This window comes from Eubalaena glacialis, chromosome 1 (genome assembly GCF_028564815.1).
Source record: "Eubalaena glacialis isolate mEubGla1 chromosome 1, mEubGla1.1.hap2.+ XY, whole genome shotgun sequence".
In the NCBI taxonomy this organism is placed as follows: Eukaryota; Metazoa; Chordata; class Mammalia; order Artiodactyla; family Balaenidae; genus Eubalaena; species Eubalaena glacialis.
The window spans coordinates 119,051,899-119,079,276 of NC_083716.1; the positions used below are offsets into that span (position 1 = coordinate 119,051,899).

Here is a 27,378-nt window from a genome sequence, read left to right on the forward strand (position 1 = left end):
TGGCTACTGAACAGAGACCCGGTCTGGCCCCCTCAGGTTCCCACCACGACTGCAGGCTCAGCGAGGTTGAGGGCGTCCCTATGTCCGGGCATCTCTCCACCCAGCAGCCCTAGTGCCACATAGGTGCATGAGTGACGGGTGTGTGTGCAAACCACTCACACTTCTGGGATCCAGCTTGGTTGCCTGGTGGCGACAACACCCACTCATGTTCGAACAAAACGCTTTCCACTTCAGATAACTCATTTGAAAAATGTGAGGACCGGGTAAGCTAACAGTAGTCACCATAATTATTCCCAGGTGAGGAAGAGGGTCCAGGAGGTCCCGTCCTTTGTCAGGTGATGCACACGTGGCAGTTCCTGGCAGAACCAAGATGTGAACCAGGTCGTGTGTCTTTTAAGGGGCAACTGGTCTGTGCTGACTCTTTTTTTTTTTTTTTTTTTTTTACCATGATAGCTTCTCCTTCATGAGAATACATGATGAAAAAAACGACATGAAATGGATGTTCTTTTACATACCTACGATGTCATTTGTTTTCAGAGGGGAGGACATATTGAGACTGTGACACTGAGGTGAAACAAAGCCACCTGCACGGTGTGGCAGTCACTAGCCATCCCCTTGGCAGACGTCTGTCTTTACAGTGGCCGTCCTGATCGTAACCTTCAGTTCTTGGACGGTGGACCTGGAGAAATATACGTTACCAGAAGTTGCTCTTTACCTGAGGGATCTTGTTGTTTTCCCCTGCAAAACGAGAGACTGGGGAGAGAAAGTTCTTAGCTGTGAAGTCCTTTAGGTTGCGTAAGGGACGCAAGCAGAAAATACCTGATGCTTAAAGCAAACGTAGCAGCACTCGGTTGCCGTGGAATTCTTGTAACCCAAGGGTCTCCACGCTGCTGTCACTGACTTCCTGATAAGCAGGTGAAGGAGAAACACTGTGCTCTGAAATGAGTGCGGTTACTGGCAGGCCTCCCCTGCTTTGCATGCTTTCAGACTCACCTTGACTTGGTGCCCTTGTCGTTTTCCTTATGAAACTTCACGCTGTCACCTTTGCCAGAAGCTTCTAACTTGGGCACCTGTATGTTCGGGTGTTCGGTATGGTTTTTGTTTTTCTTTTTCTTTTCCTTTAAAACTCTTCTATGTGGTCTATCTCTGGCTTTGCCAATCCGCTTTTGTTTTTAGGCCGGATCGTTAGACGCGCAGGGTCTGTCTGGTAGCTGTTGTGCTGGCATATCCCACACGGTATGTCTCTAGTCGCTACGTTTTCTTATCGGCACATTCAAACATCATTCCCACATTTATTGACTGGAAAGGAGCCGAAGTGTTTCTAGACCCGGTTACTAGTCAGACAGGGGCCAGTCTCTCTTCCCATCTGATTGGCACTCCCAAAGTGTGCTCCTCCCGGCAACAGCTCTGGGAGCCTCCTTCTCGTTACAGCTAGTTGGTTTTGTGTTCGCAGGCAAAACCCAGGCTTCGGCAGATGAAGGAGGTGGACCGGCAGGTGGACACAGAGCGGCTGTGAGAGCCCTTGTCACCAGACATGTCCTTCCTTGGCCGCTGTGGCAGGGGCCCCGCCAGTGTGTGCACTGTAGTTCTGGCCGCGGGGCTGTAGCAATGAAGCACTTCTTGAAATGCAGTTTCTATAAGTTGAAAGGTGTCCTAAGGCCCTTAGGGAAGATGCATAAAGCAGGGCTGAGGATAAGATGGCTTGTTTGTCACCCGATAAGCCAGGGACTGTGTTCCCAGGGTCTTTAACAGGAGCTATGAGTGCAAAACACTGTTGTCACACGCTGAAACGTGCCAGGCACTAAATCTGTCTCAGGCATCGTTCATCATAAGCTAACGGAGATGTTTCACAATAAGCAAGATAGAGGATTCGGGTACTGGTTTAGAGTTTTTATTTAAAAAGTTGGTATTGGGACTTCCCTGGCAGTCCAGTGGTTCAGACTCAGCGCTTTCACTGCCAAGGGCCTGGGTTCGATCCCTGGTCGGGGAACTAAGATCCCACAAACCTCGCAGCGTGGCCCCAAAAGTAATTAAATAAATAATTAAAAGTTGGTGTTTGTCAGGTTAGACAGTTTTCATATTTCCTATTTGAATAAGTAAATCTCTTTCATTGTCTAGCTCCTTATTTTTATCTTTTTAGTAAATAAAATTTGCTATTGAGTTTCAGTAGCTCATTAATGAAGTTACTATGGTATACAGTAGTGTTAACTTTTAGCAAACATCCGAAGGGGCGAAGGCCTTGATAGTGACCTTTTAAAATCTTACGCCCCCTTTCTGTTTTTCAAGAAACAACTCCATTAATGTTAACACTTCTTATCTGAGAACTTGAAATCCGTTTGTTGGGGCTGGTACAGAATCTCTCCTTCAATGATTACGAGAAGATTTAGAGCTAAGAAGAGCACTGATACTTCGCATGCGATTCTGGGGTCAGTGGGAGCACGAATCTAGAGGGGGAAAGCCTGGTTTTCGGTCCAGCATCTGACCTCCAGCCCAGCTGTCGGTTTGATCCCTGCTGTCTAAGCCTGTGTAGCATGGCCGCCTCGAGAATCGGACACGGGACATGGAAGCATGCTTCTAACACCGTCAGGCACTGTACCAGTATTGCTACGTAAAGCCGTCTTCAGACGTTCGTACCGTCTCAGAGGCACTCGTTTCAGTAGCTGCGGCTTACACGCGGTACCCAGGCTTACACGCGGTGCCCAGGCTTACACGCGGTGCCCAGGCTTACACGCGGTGCCCAGGCTTACACGTGGTACCCAGGCTTACACGCGGTACCCAGGCTTACACGCGGTGCCCAGAGTGCTGGGGTCCTTGCTCGACGTTCTCTTCAAACTTGAGAGAAGCACCAACTCTGTCTCTTTGAAGATGTTCTATACTTGAGACTTTTTGCTGACCTCGGCCACGTTAATGAATATTCCATTACATTTTCCTATTAAAAAGAGGAAAATATCAGCTTCGTTTTATGTCACTCCAGGGGGTCACCAGACATTTCTTGCCCCACAGCAGTCTTGGTGTTTAAGGCATCAGAATCCAGCCTCAGGTGGTTTGGCTTGTTTGGGGAAGTTTGAGTCTCAGGTAAATATAAAACAACCACTGTTATGTCTCCCGGCGTTTTATTTTGAAATCATTTCTAATTAATTTTATGTTTTATGATTGCAAGGAATTAAAAAAGCAAAGCCAGACTAAATTTATTTTAAAAATAGAACTTTTCGGGGACCTCTTGGCAAATATCACAGCCTGAGCAAAGCAGCGGTGTGTCAGAGAGAAAGCACTTCAGCGAGCTGACGTTCTGCTTCAAATACCAATTAAAATCACTCTCTGACCATGGCTCAACCAGGCCCCCTGCATCTGGAGTGGCCCTCAGAAGCCTCTTGGGGCAGCGGCCGTGTGTCAGTGGGTTCTGAAGAACAGTGCATTGTGTGAGCGTGGAAAGATTATTTCACCTCTCTGGACCTTGGGTTTTCTAATCTGTTAGCCCAAGGAGTGGACTGCATGCTTATCTGTGTGTCATCCGGCCTCAGGATAATGGAGGAGGCTGCTGAGTAACAAACCTCAACCTTTCTAGATTCTAAGTCTCCGGTCTTCTTTGGGCCCAGTCTTGGGATATGGCCAGAGGCCCTATTTCCTTTGTAACCTTCAGCCTTTTAACAAAAAGACAAAACCAGAGACCTGTATAGGCATTTAAAAGGTCAAAGTTGCTGAGCCAGACAGTCTGACACTCGTAGCACAAACTGGTAAATGTTCCATTATTGGGCGGGTCGCAGGGCAGTGCTCAGACCTAAAGGAACTTAGACGTTAGAGCAGAGGAATCCACGTGGGGTCCAGAGAGAAGTGCGCTGGGAGTCTGGGGCCGTTCGGGAGGATGCTGGCGGTGAGCCAAGCAGCGAGGCCCAGGGAAGGGCCGCGGGCTGGGAGGACACGCCTGGGCTGGACCGGCTGGACCCGCCCCACCACAAGTGGAGGTCTCATCGCCCACCCTGCGGGGTGGTTGGGACGTGCCAGGCACGGTGTCCAGTCCTGAGTGGTGGCGGCCGCTGCCCCACGGTTACTCAGGGTGAGGGGACACGGCCCCTCCTCTCTGGTGGACCCAGCCTCCTAGGACCAGACGTGACGCCTGCCCTTTAGCTCCCGTAGCCTCAGAGCATCTTACTAAGAGAGGAAACTCGTCTGCAGAAAGCAGTCGAGGGGCCCTTGTTTAACGTCAGAACCCTGGAGTCTGGAGACTTGGGTCCTCATCCTACTTTGGCCGGTCCCGTGGCTGGGGACGGGACGCAGCTCTGGACGCCGGAAGTGCTGGCACCCGGGGTGACCTGGGACGCCCTGCGAGGCCCGCCCTGCAGGGCTGGCCTCAGAGTCAGGGCGGTGAGGAGGCTGGCACTGTGAACACTGAAGACACTGGCTTTTATCCTCTTCCAGTGAAGAAATAGACCGGTTCTGAGTAGAATTGTGGCTGAGGTTTTTCAGTTTTACGTGAAGCAGACATAACCGCATTTCTCGAAATATATCTCAGAAGGCTATCGAAATTTGGGTGAATAAACTTTGGGCTGTGTCTCTGGGCTCCCGCGTCGGCTGAATCTCTCGGTATCTCCACTGGAGGGGCCGTCACACTCCCACACTTGAGGCCGGGAACACCAGGAGTTGATGGATTTGGGAGGCGCGGAAGAGGAGCTCTGTGTGCGGCCCACCTTCCGCCTCCCAGGCTCCTCCGAGGGGCCAGCCAACACGGCCCCCTCCTGGGCACCCACCCTGTGACTCCGCGGCATTGTCCCCCATCGGCCCTGATTCTGCCCCTTGGGGTGGGACAGAATAAGTCTCCCACCTCAGAGCCTTACCGCGTTCGAGATGGTGTTGCCCTGAATGTGCTTCTCCAGGGCGGGGGGTGTGATGGCCGTGTGGTCAGAGACCATCCGAGCAGGCTCTATCGTCTGAAATTGTACGTGTGCGTTTTCCAGGAGAAAGTCCTTGTCAACGAGGTCTGGGAGATAAGGTTTCAAACTGATGTAAGCATTCTTGACTCGCATCCCCCCTCATTTTACTGATGAGGGAAACTGAGGCCCAGACAGTAGAAGAAACTCCTCCCACGTTCACCTCACTAGTTGATGGCAGAGCCGGGTCCCCGAACTTGGACCCTGAAGCTTGTTCCTTTCCTCCCCCCGTCCTGTGGTGCCGGGCCTGGCAGACGGGGGACTCGCGTGCTGGGTTCAGGTCCCCGTGGCGCCCGCCCAAGCTGGCAGCAGGCAGAGCAGTGCTGCCCACACCCCTGCCCCGCCCCACCAGAGACACAGCCTCCCCTCCGCAGTGGGCGCACCACGCAGGTGGGCACACGCCGGGCACCTGGCCTGTTGGGTGAGGCCTCCCCGGCCTTTCCCAGAAGGTGGCGCCAGCCTCTCCCTTCAGTTTTAAATGATCGGGAGCCATGGTTCCTGAATACCCGCTGGCTGGCTGGCTGGCTGGCTGGCTTTTAGTCAGCCAGTTAGGCTGCCGCGTCTGTGACAGAGCGCAGTCAAACCCTGTGAACTTAAAACACGCCATCCAAATTTTGACAGGTTCTGTGCTCTCAAAGAAACTTATCTTTAAGCAAACATTCATCAATATTCTGAGTAATGATCTCATTTTTTAAAAAGTTAGATAAGGAAATTATGCTTTTCCTAGCTAGACACTGTTATTTCACTAACTTTGAAAAAGCAGAATTCCTGTGTTTCTTACCAGACTGCAGCAAAGTCAGCAGAATTGGAACAGTCTTGGTCACTGGGGGTAGATGAGAGCCCAGAAGGCTGCCTGATCCCCCTTGCTCTCATCAGCATCCCTGCCCCCTTGGAAAACATCTTTGCTGCCTCTGGCCACCTTGTCTGCTAGACAGTGCTGTCCTCCTTCCTCTCTGCTGCCCGTGTTTACTTTTGCTCTCTGTTTGCTTACACTTACAATCTTTGCTTCTTATGTTACACAGAACACAGGGGCAAAACCTAAAGTTCACCCTGAATCCGGCAGCGGGCCAGCCGCTGGGAGCTTGGCATGTAGAGGGAAGTTGAGAACACCGACCCGCCTTGCCAAAAACAGCATCTGTCTTGGGAAACTTGTTCTAACCTCAGTGAAAGAGGGGGCCTCAGACAGACCTTCTTAAAGCGCAGCTTCTGGCATTTTCTTTTCAGGCATTTTCAGAAAACCTACATTTGATTAAATGCTTCCTGCAAGCGACCTCAAGGATTTGTGGAGTTTTATATGACAAAGTTCTCCTTGGGTTTGGGTTTCAGCTCAGCAGACCTGAGAAGGTCTGTTTCCCAGCAGCTCCCTGCAGGGTAACTCCTGTGACCTGGGTGATAGGCAGAGCGTGGGGAGGTTGGGGGGAGGAGGGACCCCTCGTGATAGAGTCTCGCTGTGAACCTGGCCATTTATTTCCCTGAGGGGCGCCGGGAGGTTTCTAGTTTGCTCCTGTCAAGACTTAAGTGGCACTGCTGGGACTTGAACCCAAGTCTGTCTCCCAAGCCAGTGTCTTCCCGCCCACTGAGCTGTGCCCACCTCCTGGTGGTCTCCTGAATTCCCCTACATCAGTGTTTTCCAACTTGAATATTGTCTGAGAAATCATCCAGTATTTCATTTCTTTTTTTTTTTTCCATGTTTAAAAACTAAGACCTCAGGTTTCGTCAGTTAGTGTCACTCAGCTTTCTGACCAGTATGTCGTGACACCTGTAAACAGTGGTTTCTTACAGTAGAAGGGCATTGGTGTCCCACTGCAGGACCCAATTGGAGAAGGGACGGGCCCCCTCTTCCACCGTCTGCCTAGCCGTGTGTAACACGCCAAACGCCTGGCTCTGCCAGGTCTGCCGTGGACTGACCCCAGTCTCAGGGACATGCCTGAGCTGAGGAGGAAGAAGAACACTTCATCTAGTAATTGTTGCGTGATGGAGCCCTTCTAAGCAATATGCTATCCCTCTCCAAACAAACCGATCACTGGAAAAAACTAACTGAACTCAAGTCTCTTTTCCAAAGAACAGATCTGTTGGCCGTCTAGTGTGTCACCCAGAATGGACACTCTGGGCCTTGTACAGCTGATTTTCCCCAAAGCCCAAGTTGGTCCTTTGTGTAGATATCGTGCCTTCCTCCTCTCCTCATTTTCTGGACCGGCTCCTTAGTTGGAACATGGAAATGCAGATCAGTGAGGCATGCCCTGGAGCTGACTTTGCCAGTCATGAGCATTTAAATACACACACACACACACACACACACACACACACACACACACACACACAGTGGGGAAATAAGTTGGACAGACACTTAATGAGCACCTAGTGCATAATGATGGACACTGCTGGGCATGGGGACAGAAGGGTGGCCAACGTGGGAGCTTGCCTTCAAGGAGCCCTTAGTCTAGTGGGGAGACAGTGTCAGCAGAGCGATGAAGTGCAGTGATCAGGGTGCCCTGGGGGTTCCGTTGGGGTGAGGGGGACCTGCCCAGCCAGGTCACGAGCGCAAGTGAGCAACTTTCAGGAAGAGTGAAGGGAGCTGGCGGGGCCCCGCAGCGGCTGGCGGGGCGCATCCTCGCCCAGTGTTCCCGCACAGGCCTCGCTTCCTTTCGTGCCTGGTCATCGGGGTGGCCCTTTGGAGTGAGTATTGGACCGGGCAGACCCCTGGGCGTAGGCCCTAGGCCTCGGGACCGAGCCCTGGAGCCTCATGGGGCACCTCAGCGGCCCAGCCCCACTTCTCTGCTGTTCCTCCACCAAGGCTGGGCTCGGAGCCACACGGGCTCTGCAGCTACAGTCGTTTCTGTGTCATCTTTCTTAATCCAGATAGCTGTAAAAGTAGGTGTTTTGTTAATGCCCACTGTGGAATTTTTAAAAATTGAGGCTCCTCTTGGTAGAGGAATGAACGGAGGTGCGTCTGCGGCGATGCTCTCAAGAGGCTGAGCGTGTGCCTGACCGACTCTGCCCTTCTCCGGGTGAGAGGTTAAAGGTCACGCAGGCACAGCAGACTCTCTGCTGTCAGGGGACCTGAGTGGGACAGACCGCAGTCCGTAGGCGACGGCGTTGGCAGGAGAAACATCACGATGGGCTTCCTTTAAATAGTCTCATTTCCGTGTGTGTGTCTGTATATGTGTGTATATATATGTGTGTGTGTGTCTGTATATATGTCTCTGTATATGTGTGTGTGTGTGTGTGTATATATGTGTGTGTATATGTGTATATGTATGTGTGTGTGTGTGTATATGTCTGTGTGTGTATATATGTGTGTATATATGTGTATGTGTGTGTGTGTGTGTATATATATGTGTGTGTATGTGTGTATATATGTATTTGTGTGTGTATATGTGTGTATATGTGTGTGTGTATATATATGTATGTGTGTATATTGTGTGTGTATGTGTGTGTGTATATATATGTATGTGTGTATGTGTGTGTGCGTGTGTGTGTGTGTATATATATGTATGTGTGTATATTGTGTGTGTATGTGTGTGTGTATACATATGTATGTGTGTATGTGTATGTGCGTGTGTGTGTGTGGAGTGAGAGGCCCTGAGCATGACTGGTGACTACTGACCGCTTGCCGGCGGGGCTGGAGCCGTGGGAGCCCCGCGGGCCACCAGAGAAGCCTCCTGCTTCCTGTTCCTCACCAGCCACCTCCCGAGCCTTTGCCTCCTCGTGTGCCCGCCCCGCGTGGACCAGCCCACCCTGACGGGCCCTGAGCTCAGCTCAGCTGCTGCCACACAGGAGTGCGCAAACACACACAGCACGGACAGAGCGGGGGGAGGGCAGTAGGGGAAGATCGCCCAGGCTGTCAGGTTTCTAAGGCTCTTAGGAGCCGGAGAGTAGGACACTGCTCTTCCGGAATACGGTTGCCCTCTACAGCCAGCCCACCCGGCTGACGCTGTTGGAGCAAAAGCGTAGCCGGGGCCGGGGCTGGGGGCCGCCCAGTGTGGAGCGACGCGAGCCTGTCCCTGGGCCTCTGAACTCAGGTGGCAGTGCTGTCTGGTGTGGCTGGAGCTCACCCATGTGCGGGCCGTGTTTCAGGTGGTGAGGGCTGCCGAGGAGGCCGCGTCCACGCTGGCCAGCTCCATCCACCCGGAGCAGTGCATCAAAGTGCTGTGCCCCATCATCCAGACGGCCGACTACCCCATCAACCTGGCCGCCATCAAGATGCAGACCAAAGTCGTCGAGAGGATCGCCAAGGAGTCCTTGCTGCAGCTCCTCGCGGACATCATCCCGGGCCTGCTGCAGGTGGGCCCCCGAGGGGCGGGCGGGACAACCCTCGGACCCCGGGCCCCTTCTGGCCCACCCTCTGCTGAACGCACAGGAAGGTCTCCCTGGCAGCCCAGGCCTGTGGCTCACAGAAGGAACTTTCTGTTTACTGTGAACATGTTTTGATCTTTCTTCATTGTTCCTTCCCTACTGCACGGCTGTGGGCCCAGCCCTGGGCAGGGTGGGCCGTGGAGCCCAGCATCAAACAGTGGTCCTGGCTCTCACCCGTCCAGCTAATATTAATTGAAAGCCCTCGTAAGCATGAGGCATTGAATTAAGTAGACTCTGGAAGACAAGGTGTTTTCCACTGTTCGGACCCTACCTCAAGGAGTCTCCAGCCCCCTCCAGGACCCGGTACAGCCGTACAGACGGCCGTGGGTGAGGGCGGGCGCCGTGTGCTGAGTTGCTGCCACAGGGGTGCAGGTAGGGGCTTCTGAGATCGGGGTGGGGGCTGACCTCTGGGTTGGGGTGTCAGAGAGGGACGGGCTCAGAGAAGAAGTGGTTTAGAGTTGGGCCCTAGGGAGAGAGTTCAATGGGGAAGGGTAGAGGGACATCAGCTTTACACTTAATAAATGCTTCTGTTTGCTGAGTGCTGGGCTCAGAAATTTAAACACATACAGCCGAGCGCTGGCTTATTCCAGGCAGAGGGACAGACACAAAGGCGGAAAGGTCCAGAGGGCTGCTCGGAGGAGAGCAGACAGTCCCACCTGGGTGTGGGGCGGGGGGAGGCCGACAGGCAGGTTGTGGTCCAGCTGGAGAGGGACGCGGAGGTCTGGCGGCGGGCGGATGTTCCCCGCAGTACGTGGACGGGGGATTTTTGCCCACAAGAGTGAGCGACGTGGTTCTCATTTCTTGAAGGGGGTTTGCACGTGTGAGGTTTGCTTTACCACGGCGAGAAACAGGAAAGAAGCCAGGTATTTTTCCCCTTAATTTCCTTTTCTCATTCTGTTCTCTCGTGGCGTCTCTTGGCTGGTGCTGCCTGGCAGCTCGTGGTATAGCATCGGTCTGTGTGGAGGAGACCAGCTCGCCGGCCTCCAGCCTCCCGCCCCGGAAGCAGCTCACTCTCGGCACTCTTACATATGGCCTCTCCGGGGTGAGAGCTCTCGGGGTTCACGGGCAGAGCTCAGGTGTATCCAGGCCGCTCCTGACAAGGTCGAGGTTGAACCGAGAGGGCATTTGTGGAAACGTTGATGAAGTATTGACAGTCAGGCAAAGCTTTGATCTCGTTTCCTTTCTGTGTCCCTCTCTGACTGCAGGGTTACGACAACACCGAGAGCAGCGTGCGTAAGGCCAGCGTGTTTTGCTTAGTGGCGATTTATTCCGTAATCGGAGAAGAGTTGAAACCTCACCTGGCACAGCTCACGGGCAGCAAGGTGTGTATAGTGTTACACGGGCGGGTTGTACACCTGGGCCTGCTGGCGCGTCGCAGACTTGCTGCCTTGCAGCTCTGGGCTCCGCACGGGCTTCCTCAGCACATGCGTTCTAGCGGGGCCTTATTCTCCAGAGGCGTTTCTCTAAAGACAAAGTGACCAGCTGTTCAGTGAAGTCACTAAGGTACAACGCGGTCCGTTGTCGCTCCAGTTTTTGAAATGATAGCTTTGAACTTCTAATTTATCCCAAAAAGGAAGATGACTTTCTTTAGAAACCAGCTTGTTTTCTCCCACCCCGAAACACTAAGGACGTTTACCAGCTGGCTTCACACAAGGCTGAGGGGCTCCAGGTCCCTGTGGGGTGAGGATGGTGACCCTGCACGTGACCCACCCGGGCGCCCACAGTGATCTCACTCTGGAAGCTGGGCTTTTTATTCCCTGGGCTGCCTCTCACATTCCTTCTAGACTCAGGGCCAGAAAATGGGACAAAAGGACAATGGGCTCATGGAAGGTGACGGGGGCTGGAGTGCTTGTTGGTTGAAAAATAAACTCACATCTGATGAACCACCAGGGGAGAGCAGGTGGCCACCCTCGATCTCTGGCTGGAGAGGCCAGGGCCTGGGCCGCGGGGCAAACGTGTAACCGTGAAGTTACAGAGGCCCTGGGCAGGGGTGCAGATACACGAGCGCAAAGCCTGCGGCGCCTGGCCTTCCTCCTTAGACAAGAAGGGAGCAGAGGTGAAGCTCATAGCTTTTCAGTAGGGCTGTTCCTTTGACACAGTTGGCGAGCACCACCGCTCACAGGGTTCTGGCAAAGCTGGCTCTGCTGCCTTCGCCCAAGCAGGGCTCGCACCCTCGGCACTGCCGACACCTCGGGCCACTTCCTGGTGGAGGCACCATCCCTGAGGTCCCAGGAGCGCACCCCACCCTCAGTTGATGTCCCCACACCTGGCCAGGTGTCCCCTCGGGGCAGAATCAGCCCTGGTGGAGAACCGCTGGTCCAGAAGGAGACACTTGACTCTTCCCGCAGACAGAAACCAGCAGCGGGGCTGGCAGGTGTGGAGGCCGCTTCCCCTGATTCCACTTGCCGAGGTCCCCACCCAGCCCTCCTGGCCACGGCTTGCAGGACCCTGAGCCGAGAGTGCCGAGCGGTGCGCTGGGCCGGGAGCCCCCCTCCCTCTGTGGCCGCCGTCGGGGGCCGTGGATGGTCCCTGGCAGCGGTAGGGACGGCACAGACAGTCTTCACAAAAGGAATTAGATTCGTAAAATGGGAAATTCACCCAAAAGTAATATTAGCCAGACCTCGGTTTTCTGGTACTTTCTACTCTCGTGAGTAAGGGAGCTGCCCTGCCATCTCATGTGCCCCCTCCAGCAAGGGGCTGAGAAAACGCAGGTGTCTTCTCCCCCCTGTCCTGCGGTGGATCTGCTGCCCCTTGCAGCGGCGGTCTCGGGTCTGGAGCCCAGTCCTGACCGGAGCCAGTGTTCCCATATCCCAGCTGATGATGTCGGTCGGCTCGGAGGGCTTGGGGAGGCTGGCCGCACGCCTGTCCGCTGGGGCAGCGCAGAGCTTCCGGCCGCTACAGTTGTTATAGGTGAGAACTCCGGTGGGTTAACGTGAACCTGGTAGACTCCAGCGCACATCTCCTAAAACAAACACTCCGCCACCCAGCCCCCCAAAATGGGTAGCTGACAGCACATGGTGCTAAGTTAGAAACAGAGAATCAAGCCGTGGCTTCCAGTTTCTGTGTGTCACCAAGCCTATCAGACCCTCCTTCCACTACTTAAATGAAGTTAATAAATGACATCAGGTTCTGTAGAGAAAGGCCGGTGCCAGGCCAGGGAAGGAGCCTGTGAGGTGCATTTGAGAAGTGTCCCGTTGCCATGGCAGCAGTACTGGCTTTAGGATCAGAAAACCTGTCCCCCACTGACTAGCTGTATGATGTTGAGCAACCTTTCCTTTCTGCTCCCTCGCGCTCTCTCTCTCTCTCTCTCTCTCTCTCTCTATAAAATACATGTAACATAAAATTTACTGGGTTAACCATTTGTAAGTGTACAGCTCACAGACACTAAGTACATTCGTATTATGCATATTCATCACCACCGTCCACCTCCTGAGCTCTTTGCACCTTGGGAAACTGAAATCCGTTAAATAACATTCCCCCTCCCCCCGGCCCCTGGCAACCACCATTCTACTTTCTGTCTCTGTGAGTGTAAAATACTCATAAGTGGAATCATACAGTATCTGTCTATTCGTGACGGGCTTATTTCACTGAGCATAATGTTCTCTAGGTTCACCCGTGTTGTAGCAGGTGTCAGAATTTCCTGTTTATTTATTTATTTTTGGCTGTGTTGGGTCTTTGTTGCTGCGCGCGGGCTTTCTCTAGTTGCGGCGAGCGGGGGCTACTCTTGGTTGTGGTGCGCAGGCTTCTCATTGCGGTGGCTTCTCTTGTTGCGGAGCATGGGCTCCAGGCACACGGGCTTCAGTAGTTGTGGCTCATGGGCTCTAGAGCGCAGGCTCAGTAGTTGTGGCACACGGGCTTAGTTGCTCCGCGGCATGTGGGATCTTCCTGGACCAGGGCTCGATCCCGTGTCCCCTGCATTGGCAGGCGGGTTCTTAACGACTGCGACACCAGGGAAGCCCCTTCCCTTCTTTTTAAGGCTGAATAACAGTTCATTGAATGTACATGCAGCATTTTGCTTATCCATTTCTTGGTAATGGCCTTGTGGGCTGTTTCCACTTGTTGGCTATTACGAGTAATGCTGCTATGAACATGGTGGTACAGATACCTCTTTGAGACCCCACTTTCAATTTTCTTGGGTATATATCCAGGAGTGGAGTTGCAGGATCATATGATAACTACCAAACTGCTTGCCACAGAAGCTGCACCATTTCACATTCCCACCACCAACGCACAAGGGTTTCAGTTTCTCCACATCCTCGCCAGCACTGGTTATTTTCTCTTCTTTTTTGATAATAGCCATCCTCATGGTGGTGTGAGGCGATATCTCATTGTAGTTTTGATTTGCATCTCCCTAATGATTGGTGATGTTGAGCATCTTTTCATATGCTTCTTGGCCAGTTGTATATCTTCTTCAGGGAAATGTCTATTCAAGTCCTTTGCCCATTTTTGAATTATGTTGTTTGTTTTTTTGTTATTGTTGAGTTATAGAAGTTCTCTCTATATTCTGGATATTAATCCCTTGACCTTTGATGCACAAAATTTTTAAATTTTTGTGAAATCCAATTTGTCTATTATTTTTTTGCCTGTGCTTTTGGTGTCATATTCAATAACCATTGCCAAACCCAATGTTGTGAAGCTTTTGCCCTGTGTTTTCTTCTAACAGTTTTAAAATTTTAGCTTTTAATGCAGGTCTCTGATCCATTTTGAGTTAATTTTTGTGTATGGTATTAGGTAAGGGTCCAACTTCATTCTTTTGTGTGTGGATATTCAGTTTTTCCAATACCATTTGTTGAAAAGACCTTCTGTTTCTTCAGAGAACCTCATTGGAATTTTGATAGGGGTTTCATTGAATCTATAGATAGCTTTGGGTAGTATTGACATCCTAACAGTATTGACTTCCAATCCATGAACACGAGATGTCTTTTTTTTTTTTTTTAACCTCCATACTGTGATGAGTTGTTGTTTGTTTTTAGTTTTTTAAATTGAGATATAATAAACATGAAATTACATTAGTTTCAGGTGTACAACGTAATGATTTGATATTTATTTATACTGCAAAATGATCACCACGGTAAGTCTAGGTAACATCTGTCATCACACACAGCTACACAATTTATTTCTTGTGATGAGAAATTTTAAGATCTACTCTGTTAGTGACCTTCAAATATACAATACAGTATTATTTACTATAGTTACCATGTTGTACACCACATGGGATGTCGTTTTGTGTTTTTAATTCCTTTCAGTAACATTTTGTAGTTTTACTGTACAATTCTTTCACTTCCTTGGTTAAGTTAATTCCTAAGTATTTTATTCTTTTTGATGCTATTGTAAATGGAGTTGTTTTCTTAACTTTCTTTTTGGATTTTTCATTTTTTTAAAAAACATATTTATTTATTGGCTGTGTTGGGTCTTCGTTGCAGCACGCGGGCTTTCTCTAGTTGCAGCGAGCGGGGGTTACTCTTTGTTGCGGGTGCGCGGGCTTCTCATTGCAGTGCCTTCACTTGTTGCGGAGCACGGGCTCTAGAGCGCTGGCTCAGTAGTTGTGGCGCACCGGCTTAGTTGCTCCACGGCATGTGGGACCTTCCCAGACCAGGGATCGAACCCATGTCCCCTGCATTGGCAGGCGGATCCTTAACCACTGCACCACCAGGGAAGCCCGGATTTTTCATTTTTAGTGTATAGAAATGCAGTTGAATTTTGTTCACTGATTTTGTATTCTGCTACTTTGCTGAGTTCTTTTATTAGTCTCAATGTTTTTTTGTAGAATCTTTAGGATTTTATACCTGTGAGATCACAGTCGTCCCTTGGTATCCACTGGGATTTCCATAGATAACAAACTCTGCAGATGCTCAAGTCCCGTACCTGTGGTTCCACTTCTGTGTAGCCAACTGACCGCAGATGTTGTAGTGCTGTGTGTGTTGAAAAAAATCCCTGTATAAGTGGACCTGCACAGTTCAAACCTGTGTTGCTCAAGGGTAAACTGTATGTCATCTATGAACAAAGATAATCTTGCTTCTTCCTTTCCAATGTGGATGCCTGTTTTTTTTTCTTTTCCTGCCTAATTGCTCTGGCTGGAACTTATAGTACTATATCAATAGAAATGGAGAAAGTAGGCATCCTTGTTCCTCATCTTAAAGGAAAAGTTTTCAGTCTTTTACCGTCGACCATAACGTTCACGGTGTGCTTTTCATATCTAGCTCTTGATATGTTGAGATACAGGCAGCCTCGGAGAGAGTGCGGGTTCGGGTCCAGATCACTGCAGTAAAGCAAATATCGCAATGAAACAAGTCACACAAATTTTTTGGTTTCCCAGTACGTATAAAAGTTATGTCTTTACTATACTGTAGTCTATTAAGTGTGCAATAGCATTATGTCTAAAAAAAGTCAATATACCTACCTTAATTTAAAAAAAGTTATTGCTAAATAATGCTAGCCATCATCTGAGCCTTCAGCGAGTCATAATCTTTTTGCTGGTGGAGGGTCTGGCCTCAGTGTTGATGCTGCTGACTGATCAGGGCAGTGGCTGCTGAAGGTGAAGGTGGCCACAGCAGTTTCCTAAAATAAGACAAGAGTGAAGTTTGCCGAATCGATCGACTCTTCACAATTTCTCTGTTGCAGCAATGCTGTTTGATAGCATTTTACCCACAGTAGAATTTCTTTCAAAATCGGAGTCAATCCTCTCGAACCTGCCACTGCTTTATCAAGTAAGTCTGTGTAATATTCTAAATCCTTGGTTGTCATTTCACCAGTCTTCACAGCATCTTCACCAGGAGTAGATTCCGTCTCAAGAAACCACTTTCACATGAGATCCCCCTAAGCTCCGGATTTGTATCTCTGGATTTGGGTTAGTGGAGAAAAAATTAAGAAATCATGCAACTGAACTAGATCTCACTAGTTGGTGATGCTCCAGAGGAAAGTCAATGTCAGCATGGGGGAAAGTGAAACTCAATATCCCAGCTCCTAATACTCTGATCTACAGCAGAATTCAAATTTTACCCTCAGCTCTACAAGCTCAGTTGCCACTCTCCTTTAATGGAAACTTAAGTGCACACTGAAGGCAGGATTTGGCTCAAAGACTTTCTACACCGCACTAAACATTCCTGTTGTTAAAAGCACCTTTACACATATATGCCGTTACAAACTAAGACTGAATTTCTGGACAAGATGTAAAATGCAGACTTTGGAGATGAGTGCAGAACAGTTTAAAGTATTTCACCAACTCCTCTACCAAAAACAAACAAACAAACAAAACCTTTGCCTCTTCCAGAGTCAGGCAATTTCCCCAGAGTCATCAGGCAGCCAGAATTTCCCAAGGATTCTGAAGATACAATTCCCTGTTTCTTGGATTTCATGACACCCTCCCCATTCCTTTAGAGAGGTATTTCATGGTTTGTATTTCATTTTTCTAAAACTCATTAACATTAATTTTGCTTTGAAAGAAAAAAAAATAGAAACCACTTTCTTTGCTCATCTGTAAGAAGCAACTCCACATGCACTAATGTTTTATCATGAGATTTCATCAATTCAGTCCCATCTTCAGGCTCCACTTCTAATTCTAGTTCTCCTGCTGTTCCCACCACATCTGCAGTTCCTTCCTCCCCTGAAGTCTTGAACCCCTCAAAGGCGTCCAGGAGGGTTGGAATCAACTTCTTCCAAACTCCTGTTGATGTTGGTATTTTGGCCTGTTCCTGTGAATCAGAAATGTTCTTCATGGCACCTAGGGTGCTGAATCCTTTCCAGGAAGTTTACAGTTGACTTTGCCCAGATCCATCAGAGGAAGCACTATGGCAGCAATCGCCTTACAAAATGTATTTCTTAAATAGTAAGACTTGAAAGTCAGAATTATCCTTGATCCGTGGGCTGCAGAATGGGTGTTGTGTTAGCAGGCATGAAAACAACATTAATCTTGTTGTACATCTTCATCAGAGCTCTTGGGTGACCAGATACCCTGTCAATAAACGGTAATATTTTGAAAGGAATCTTTTTTTCTGAGCTGTAGGTCTCAACAGTGGGCTTAAAATAATCATGTTGTAAACCTGTGCTGTCATCCAGGCTTTGTTGTTGCATTTACAGAGCACAGGCAGAGTAGGTTGAGCATAGTTCCTAAGAGCCCTGGGATTTTCAGAATGGCAAATGACCTTAAAGTCACCAGCTGCATTAGCTCCTAACGAGAGTCAGTCTGTCCTTTGAAGCTTTGAAGCCGGGCATTGGCTTCTCCTCTCTGGCTCTGAAAGTCCTAGATAGCGTCTTCTTCCATTATAAGGCTGTTTTGCCTACATTGAAAATCTGTTGTTTAGTGTAGCCACCTTCATTAACTATCTTAGCCAGATCCTCTGGATAACTTGCTGCAGCTTCTACATCAGCACTTGCTGCTTCACCTGGCACTTTTATGCTATGCAGGCGGCTTCTTTCCTTAAACCTCATGAACCAACATCTGCCAGCATCAGACTTTTTTCCTGCAGCTTCCTCATCTCTCTCAGCCTTCCTAGAATGGAAGAGAGTTAGGCCCTTGGTCTGTAATAGGTTTGGGCTTCAGGGAATGTTGTGGCTGGTTTGATCTTCTGTACAGACCACTAAAACTTTCTCCATATCAGCAGTAAGGCTATTTTGCTTTCTTATCATTCGTGTATTCACTGGAGCAGCACTTCCAGTTTCTTTCAAGAACTTTTCCTTTGCATTCACAGCTTGGCTAACTGTGGTACAAGAGGCCTAGCTCTTGGCCTGTCTCAGCTTTCAACATGCCTTCCTCACTACGCCTAAGCATTTCTAGCTTTTGATTTAGACTGAGAGAAGTGCAGCTCTTTCACTTGAACACTTCAGGCCACTGTAGGGTTATTAATTGGCCTAATTTCAACATTGTTGTGTCTCAGGGACTAGGGAGGTGCAAGTACAGGGAGAGAGACACGGGAATGGTGGGTCTCTCACGCAGTCAGAACACACACGTCTGTGGATGACATTTGCTGTCTTTACATATGGGCGTGGTTCATGGCACCCCAAACAACTATAGTCATAACATCAAAGAACACTGACCACAAATCACCATAAGAAGTATAATAGTAATGAAAAAGTCTGAAATAATTGTGAGAATTACCAAAATGGAACAGTGACATGAAGGGAGCCATGCTGTTGGAAAATGGCACTGATAGACTTGCTTGATGCAGGGTGTTCACAGACCTTCAATTTGGGGAAAAAAACACAGCATCTGTGAAGTATATTAAAGTGAAACACAATAAAACAAAGTATGCCTATACTTTTCTTCTATTCCTAGTTTGTTTGGTATTTTCATCATGAAAAGATACTGAATTTTGCCAAATACTTTTTCTGCATCAATTGAGATGATCCTTTGGTTTTTGTTTGTTTGTTTTTAAATTTTTATTTATTTATTTATTTATTTTTGGCTACGTTGGGTCTTCGTTGCTGCACGTGGGCTTTCTCTAGTTGCAGCGAGCGGGGGCTACTCTTCATTGCAGTGCACGGGCTTCTCATTGCAGTGGCTTCTCTTGTTGCAGAGCACGGGCTCTAGGCACGTGGGCTTCAGCAGTCGTGGCACACAGGCCCAGTAGTTATGGCTCGCGGGCTCTAGAGCACAGGCTCAGTAGTTGTGGCACATGGGCTTAGTTGCTCCGAGGCACGTGGGATCTTCCCGGACCAGGGCTCGAACCCGTGTCCCTTGCATTGGCAGGCAGATTCTTAACCACTGCGCCACCAGGGAAGTCTCTGGGGTTTTTTTTGTTTGTTTTTGTTTTTTCCTTCATTCTGTTATTGTGGTGTATTATATTTATCAATTTTTGTATGTTGAACCATCCTTGCATTTCAGGAATAAATCCCACTTGGTCATGGTATTAAAGCCTCTTAATGTGCTGTTGAATCTGGTTTGCCAGTCTTTTCTTGAGGATTTTTGCATCAGTGTTCATAAGGGCTATTGATCTGTAGTTTTCTTGTTATGTCTTCATCTGGCTTTGATATCAGGAGAATGCTGACCTCATAGCATGAATTCAGAAGTGTTCCTTCCTCTTCAGTTTTCTAGAAAAAATTGAGAAGGATTGTGTTAGTTCTCTAAATGTTGGTAGAATTCACCAATGAAGCCACCTGGTCAGGGGCTTTTCTTTGTCAGATTTTTGATTACTGATTCAATCTCTTTACTAGTTATGGGTCTGTTCAGGTTTCTCTTTTCTTCTTGGTAGGTTTTGTGTTTCTAGGAGTTTGTCCATTTCATCTAAGTTACCTAATTTGTTGGTGTACAATTACTCATAGTATTCTCATGATCTTTTTGATTTCTGTAGAATCAGTCATAATGTCCCCACGTTTGTTTCTGATTTTAACAGTTTGAGTCTTCTCTCTTTTTTTGTTAGTTAACTTAGCCAAAGGTTAGTCAATTTTGTTGATTTTTTTTCAAAGAACCAAGTTTTGGTTTTGTTACCTCTATTTTTTGTTTGTTTCATTTATCTCTGCTCTAATCTTTATTATCTTCTTCCTTCTGCTAGCTTGGGGTTTAATTTATTACTCTTTTTCTAGTTTGTTAAGATATATAAAGTTAGGTTGTTGATACAAATCTTCCTTCTTTTTTATATAGCTATGAATTTCTCTCTTTGCACTGCTTTTGCTGCATCCCATAAGTTTTGGTATGTTGTGTTTTCATTTTCATCTGTCTCAAGATATTTTCCTATTTCCTTTGTGATTTCTTCTTTAACCCATTGGTTGTTTAAGAGTGTGCTGTTCAATTTCCACAAATTTGTGAATTTTTCAGTTTTCTTTCTGTTACTGATTTCTGAGTTCATCTGTTGTGGTCAGAAAAGGTACTTTGTATCATATTTATCTTTTAAAATGTATCGAGGCTTAATCTGTGGCCTAACATATGGTCTATCTTGGGAAGGTCTCATGTGCACTTGAGAAGAATGTGTATTCTTGGGTAGAGTGTTTTGCATATGTCTTTTAGATCTAGTTGATTTATTGTGTTGTTCAAGTCCTCTAGAGTGGAATATTGAAGTCTCCCAACTATTACTATAAAACTATTTCTCCCTTCCATGCTGTCAGTTTTTGCTTCATATATTTTGATGGCATGTTCTTAGATGTGTAATTATAAATACTAAATTTTCTTGCTGTATTGCTCTTTTATTAATGTGTAATGTCCACCTATTTCTTGTAACCTTTTTTGATTTAAACTGTATTTTGTCTGATATTAGTGTAGCTACCCCGTACTCTTGGTTACTGTTTGCATAGAATATCCTTTTCCATTCTTTCACTTTCAACCTATTTGTGTCTTTGGATCTAAAGTGAGTCTCTAGTAGACAACATATAGTTGAATCACGGTTTTCTTTTTATCCATTTTGCCAATCTCTGTCTTTTGATTGGAGAATTTAACTCATTCACATTTAAAGCAATTACTGATAAGGAAGAGATTTCTATCATCTTGGTATTTGTTTTCTACGTGCCTTATAGCTTTTTTGTCCCTCATTTTCTACACTACTGTTTTGTGTTTGTTTGCTTTTTGTACTGAAACGTTTTAATTCCCTTCTCATTTCCTTTTGTGTATATTCTATACCTGTTTTCTTTGTGGATTACATTTGACATCCTAAAGTTATAATCCTCTAATTTGAATTTATACCAGCTCATTGAGCAAGCTTTCTGAACCCTGGCCTTTTCATTTGTAAAATAGGAGAACCTGTTCTGCCTACCTCAAAGGATTGTTTTGAGGCCCAAATGTGATAATCAGTGTAAAGCTTGTAAACCGTTGAACATATACACATCATTCACTCTGTTACCGTCATCTTTTCCTTGTACTTGCAATTATGTTCTAGACTTGACTAGGTAGATACAATAGGGGTTCTGAGTCGTAAATAACTATTAGCAATGTTTAGCAGCTCATTTTTAACCAGGCTTTCATAGAAATATAACTATCCTGTTTTCTAGGTCACTTTTTTCTTCTTTAAAAACTCTAGTGGGAAGCAGCAGCATAGTACAGGGAGATCAGCTCAGTGCTTTGCGACGACCTAGAGGGGTGGGATTGGGGAGGGTGGGAGGGAGGCTCAAGAGGGAGGGGATATGGGGACATATGTATGCATATGGCTGATTCACTTTGGTGTACAGGAGAAACTAACATAGCATTGTAAAGCAATTATACTCCAATAAGATGTATTAAAAAAAAACCTCTTTGATTCAACAAGTACATGTCAGGAACCTGCTGTCTTCAGCACACTATGCTAAGGCACATGGGAAGAGCAAGAACTCGTCCTGCCCTGACAGGACTGACACATGAGGAAACTTGTACAGCTGCCCAGGAGTGACCAGTGGACATGGTGGGAAGGGCTCTGATTGCTGGGTCAGGGGCCTGGAGGAAGTGGGACTAGATTGGGCTGGGCTTGGCAGGATCGGGGAGCTGCACAGGGAGGGAAGGAGTGGACTGCAGGGAGGAACAGTGTGAACAGCTCAGGTAGGAGTAGGAGTGGGGTGCTCAGAGGACACGTTCTCCGAGCAGGGAGCTGCAGGAAGCACCTTGCAAGTGTCACTGCTCTGCATTTTGCAGGTGGGAAAGTCGAGGCTCAAGAAATGTTTGCCTGAGGTCGCAGAACTAGTTAGTGTTGGAGTTGGTCCTAGAATTCTGCTGGACCTGTTGAGCCTCAGGCCAGTGCTTTGAAGAATGTACCATGGCTTCCCTTGCACTTGGTTGGCCCTGGTCGTATCCTCCTGAGCCTTAGAGCATTAGGAACCTTGTGTAAAGTGATGGCACTTTGGGTTTTGTTTTTCTTTTTAATAAATTTATTTATTTTATTTTTGGCTATGTTGGGTCTTCGTTGTTGCACGTGGGCTTCTCATTGTGGTGGCTTCTCTTGTTGCAGAGGGCGGGCTCTAGGCGCGTGGGCTTCAGTAGTTGTGGCGCATGGGCTCAGTAGTTGTGGCGCATGGGCTCAGTTGCTCCACGGCATGTGGGATCTTCCCGGGCCAGGGACTGAACCCGTGCCCCTACATTGGCAGGCGGATTCTTAACCACTGCGCCACCAGGGAGGTCCAATGGTGGCACTTTGATCACCACACTGACTGTTCTATTGAAAGGTTTCAGATTTTGAAAGGTGTGGGATGAAAAACAGACTGGGATACGTAGCGTAAATTCCCGACACACTCCCTGCAGCTGGAAAGAGTAAGAGGCGTTACAGGTCCTGATCTGGGGGGGACCCCCGGTGGGCTGCTGCGTGAAGACGCTCGGGCAGAGCCCTCCGCCAGCTGCGTGTCCCGGGCTCCACGGCCATGTGACTGAGCGCGCCTTGCTGGGAGTCAGGGAGACACTGCCTCGCGGGGGCTCTGCTGGTTGCTGGTCCTGTTCCCACCCGTCATCCGAGGGCCCTGCTTTCTCCTGTGCCACACGCTTCGCTCGGAGCGTCTCTTCGTGGGCTCCCCGGGGACCAGCCGCTCCTCCCTAGGCAGGCTTATACTTGGCCTCACAGCCTGTTCAGAGACAGCAGCTAAAGAGCCGTGGATAGTAAATATTCCCTTAATCTTACCAGTTCTGTGTTGCGTAGATTTTTATGGGCACTCTGCTTCTACAAATACCTGTTTCTTTTAATTCTTAATATGTTCAGGCACACTATCAATATATGAAGTTAGCGGCATTCAGCAAATATTTAAGAACCTACCGTGTTACATGGTGCTTTAGGTATTTTGAGGGTCCAAGGGGCTTGAGTTAGAACCAAATGAGATGTCAGGCTTGGAAGCCCTTTCGCCGTGAAGCACTGTGCCTGACTGAGGGCACGTTGTTTAGTGACGCAGCATCTGGCCTCAGGGAAGTTGAGTCTTGCTGGAAAGATCCAGCCCACTGCTCCCTGCAGCAGGAGGTGGCCTGTGCCGAGCCACAGTGGGCGGGGCGGGGGCCCGGGGTGCGGGAAGGCCAGGGGGGCAGATGGGGGCGGCCTCGGATTCCACGCGCCTCGGGAGGTGTGCGACGGGGAAGGAGCAGCTTCTGCACACGTGTGAGGGCTAGAAGACTTGACCTCTGACCTTGGCTTGCTTCTTCATGCCGATGGAGTGTGGCTTGCACCCTCTCTTCCCGCTGGCTTGGGTGGAGCCAGTGGCTGCCTCGCCCCTGAAGCGTGTGGATCTGCAGCCCCGCGGCCCACCTCGTGGTAACACGTTTCCCTCTTATCCTGATAACCCCTCGCGCCCCCTCCTCTAGTCTGACCTCCCAGTTGCAGTGGCCCTGGCCCTGGCCCCGGGCAGATGGCTTGGACCAGTGGTGGGCACTCAGTAACTGTCTGTGCAGTGAATTTCTCCACTAAGGGACGTGCTGTTCTGTTGGCATCTGGGTGTTCTTTCCCGCTCTTTGATTTCTTCCTCCTGCTCACCCGTCTGTATCTTCTCCTTGCAGATGAAGCTGCTCAACTTATACATAAAGAGGGCGCAGACCACGAACAGCAACAGCAGTTCCTCATCCGACGTCTCCACGCACAGCTAACGCGGCGCCAGAGCCCCATGTAGCCCTGGAAGCCATCGGTGGTGCCTCTCAGAGAACTCCTCCTCCCCCCCATCGGCTGCCCAGTCAGTACCAGGAGGCCCGCAAATATTTATTACAATCAGTATTTTGATCCCTTCCAGCTTTTGTGTAGAATCATACTGGTATTGAATGTAAAGGAAGCAAGGCCTGCATTGCATCTTCCTACAAAACAAAACAAAAGGAGTAAGAAAAGAAGAGCCATACTTAAACCGTCTCATCCAGCCTGCTGAGGTCGCAAAACCGTGTGTGTGGGGTGCAGTTTTTAAAAATCAGAGCTCTCTAGCCGATACCTGGTAGAAAGTAGCATTTTCTCTTCAGTTAATAAGATTGGAGGAGGTTGGGTTAAGTTGTGTTTCTCTTTCATCTCGGCCTCCTTGCTTCTGGATGTGGCCTGTGTGGGGCAAAGCCCCACGCCTTCCACAACTGACACCATGAAAGGGTTTGTACGTTGTGAGTTGTGTTTTGAGACCTACTAAGAATATGAATCAAGTCTTGGCAAGAAGTGGGAGAAAAGCCTGAAGATGGCCTTTTAACGAACACGTGGTATCGTGCTCACCGTCTCCGGACTGGAGGCTGACGCCCTGCGCAGTCTCCTTCCAGGATGGGCTCCTGCCCCTCTGAGCAACCCCACCGATGCCGCCTCTGCCCCAGAGCTGCCACTTGAGAGACTTCTTAGAGGTGAAACCCAAACACAAAAATCAAGGTAAATAGACAGCCTTGGTTAGCGTGTGCTTGAAATGGCCCTTCGTGCTGCGTCAAAGATACCGGAGAAGCTGCTCGTTTTACTGCCGAGATCCTGGGAAACACTATTTAACAGCGCTTCCCCTGTGACCCTGGCCCCTGGTGGTGCAGATTTAGGGCCCCCTCGCTTCCCTTCCCCAACCCGCGCCTGAGCGGCTCGATTCTAAGATGTTCTCGGTTAGTCTGGTAAATGGCAGCCCTGCCATCTCAGTTTTGAATTCTCTGTTTAATTTGGGATTGAGATCAAAGAAAAATCTAGAGAGACCAGGTATCAGGATCTTTTTTTTTTTTTTAATTTTATGGACTTAAGTACTTGCTTTATCCTCTGTTGAGAGAATCATGGTTTTAAGAAAAAAGTAATTGTGTGTGTCGGATCGCAGAAAAACAGGATTGGAAACACAGGTTTAGAGTCAAATTCTTCAGTGAGAAACTTACCCCTTTAAAATTCCTTCTTGAGGGTTTCACTGCTTCAGTGAAAGCAACTCCAGATCAGGACCCTGGTTAACAAAGTTTGGAGTAAAAGGCTTCAAGCCAAATGGAAGCTCAATGCGGTCAGGAAGGCGTCTGTCGTCTCTTAGTTTCCACCGTAGCCCCTGTAAACGGAACTGACTTTTCCATATTGTTAATGAGGTGTTTGCTGCTCTGGCGCCCAGTCCCTGCAGCTGCCAGGCTGTGTGGCTCTCACCCCTGAGCTGCACAGCCCCGCACGTAGCTTGTTGTCATTCAGAATCGACTTCAGATACTTTATGCGGAAATAGGCACTGAAAACGGAGGTCCGGGAGCAGTGAGGCCGGGGCGCCTTCACTGCGTGCGTGCGTGCGCGTGCGTGCTGCGTGCGCGCGCTTTGTGCGTGCGTGCGCGTAGCGGGTGTCCTGCACGTGCGGGAGGGCCCGCGCTGCTGCCGTTGAGGGAACTTCAGGGGCGCGCTTTACATGGTCGAACGTTATTGGCTTCTTTTCGGCTCGGAACCTAGCAGGAGCAGGCCTTACGTCCATTGTTGTTTGTTCTTACGTCACTCACGGGGTCGCTTTCTTGCCCTCTACCATCGTCAGCGTCTGATGACTCCTCTGGGGCAGCACCTGTGTTCCGCCGGGTTATTTCCGAGTCCTTCCTGGCGAGCGCGTGTGGAAAGGCCTCTCTCCTTCAGCTCGTGGACGCCCAGGTGGCCGCGGCCCCGCCCGCGCTGGGGAAGGACCTTGAACGTGGCCGCGCGCGTCCTCCTGGCGCTCACAAAGGGCTAGCCTTGAATGTCACTTGCCCAGCCTTGATGTCCCGACCCAGCGGGAGCCGCCCGCACCCGACCGACAGCTGCAGCTGCCCTGCCCCACCGCCTCCCTGCAGGCGTCCTGTTTGGATGAAACGGCAGAACACAGGCGAGCAGAGCACCCGAGACTCGGTCCGCCTCCCCCGTTGGCCTGACTGTCCAGGGCCCCGAAAAGCCCCGACGCCACCGCCGGGGCCAGATCGCCGGGCTCCCGCTTCCCCTCTAGCTGCTGAGGCCCAGGGGGAGGCGCGTGGCCTTCCTGGGGCCACTGCAGCCACGGGCCGCCCGCCACGGCCCCATAGCTTCTCAGTCATGCAGCTGCACCTGATCCGTCTCCTGAATCTTTTTCTTGCCCCACCACCCTTAATTTATCAAGCATAATATTACACGTTAAGGAACAGCAAATAAGAACTTTGTAGAATCCCACCAGGACTTTGCTAACCATGATATTTGGAGATGAAAAAACTGCTCTGAAAAATATCAGCCACCAAAATAGTTTTGTCAGCACTGTTCACACGCATGGTCCCTACACCCCCAGGTTGGGTTTTTGGTTTTGGTTTTTGGTTTTTTTGGGCTTTTTCATGTTACATCCATATCTGTATTTATATCTTATTTGTTTCACTTTCAAGTGTATCATGGCAAATGTACAGATTTTTTGTTGTTGTTAATAATGTGCTAGGATTTGCTAAAAAAGAAAACAAGAAAAAAAACCCTTTTGAGTTTGCTCTAGAATAAATGAGACTTAATTCAGTTTCCGACATCCGAGTGGTTTTTTGTTGGTTTTTTTTTTTTGGTCACGGTGCCTTGTAGGTAGCTTATCCCGTCTCTCTGACGGCAGAACGAGGCCACATTTCTGAAGGATCGCGGGGCTACATGGAGGCGCTCGTGAGGTCAGCAGGTCGGACTGCAGGGGGCCCAGGGCCCAGATCAGGCGGGTGTCAGGATGGAGCCTGGGGGAAGGGGAAGGGCCTGGCGAGCCAAGCCGTGGAGCTGGTCTGCAAGGAACCCGTGCACGGCCCCCAGGGGCGCTGGGCCGTCTCTTTGGAGCCTTACTTTTGCTTTCGGAACGATTTTGACTCTTCCGTCGCATTCCGTGAGGCATCTCAGTATCCCTGCCTGGTGACCTTGAGCCCCTTTCCCCCGTGGCCCACCGCCTCCTGCCCGTTTGACACGTGAGCTCGGCGTGATCACAGAGGCTGGGTTCAAATCCCGGCTTCCCCCCTCACCCCCTCGGGCCAGTGTTCTCACGGAGAAACGGAGTGAGACGGATCTCGTGGAGGTGCTGGGAGGGGCCGCGGGTGATGTAGGTGAAGCCGCGGCCCTGCCTCCTGCTGTGGGTGAGGGAGACACACGCGTGCGAGGCTGTCACCACCCCACCCCGCCTCCGGGCCTGGCGCGCGGTCCGCCCGTTACTCCGAGGCTGTCACCACCCCACCCCGCCTCCGGGCCTGGCGCGCGGTCCGCCCGTTACTCCGGAGCAGACGCGGAAGCCCCCGTCGATGTGCTGCGCTCAGGCGGGGCTGGCGGTGCACTCTCTCTACTGGGGTCTCTACCTCCTGCCGCCACCGTCCTCCTTATCCCAGGGCGGCCAGGAAGCCCCTGCTGAT

General features: G+C 49.5%; 1 protein-coding gene across 1 annotated transcript in view; it reads left to right on the top strand.

Moving 5' to 3' along the window:
* The window catches only part of CLASP1 (cytoplasmic linker associated protein 1), a 268,149-nt gene extending 241,623 nt beyond the window's left edge, over positions 1 to 26,526 (top strand). Inside the window, exons 38-40 of the mRNA XM_061183060.1 lie at positions 9,003 to 9,209; positions 10,487 to 10,603; positions 23,641 to 26,526. Of these exons, the coding sequence (XP_061039043.1) occupies positions 9,003 to 9,209; positions 10,487 to 10,603; positions 23,641 to 23,727 (411 nt within the window). The 3' untranslated portion in view covers positions 23,728 to 26,526. The remainder of the gene's footprint in view (positions 1 to 9,002; positions 9,210 to 10,486; positions 10,604 to 23,640) is intronic.
* The last annotated feature ends 852 nt before the right edge of the window (positions 26,527 to 27,378 follow it).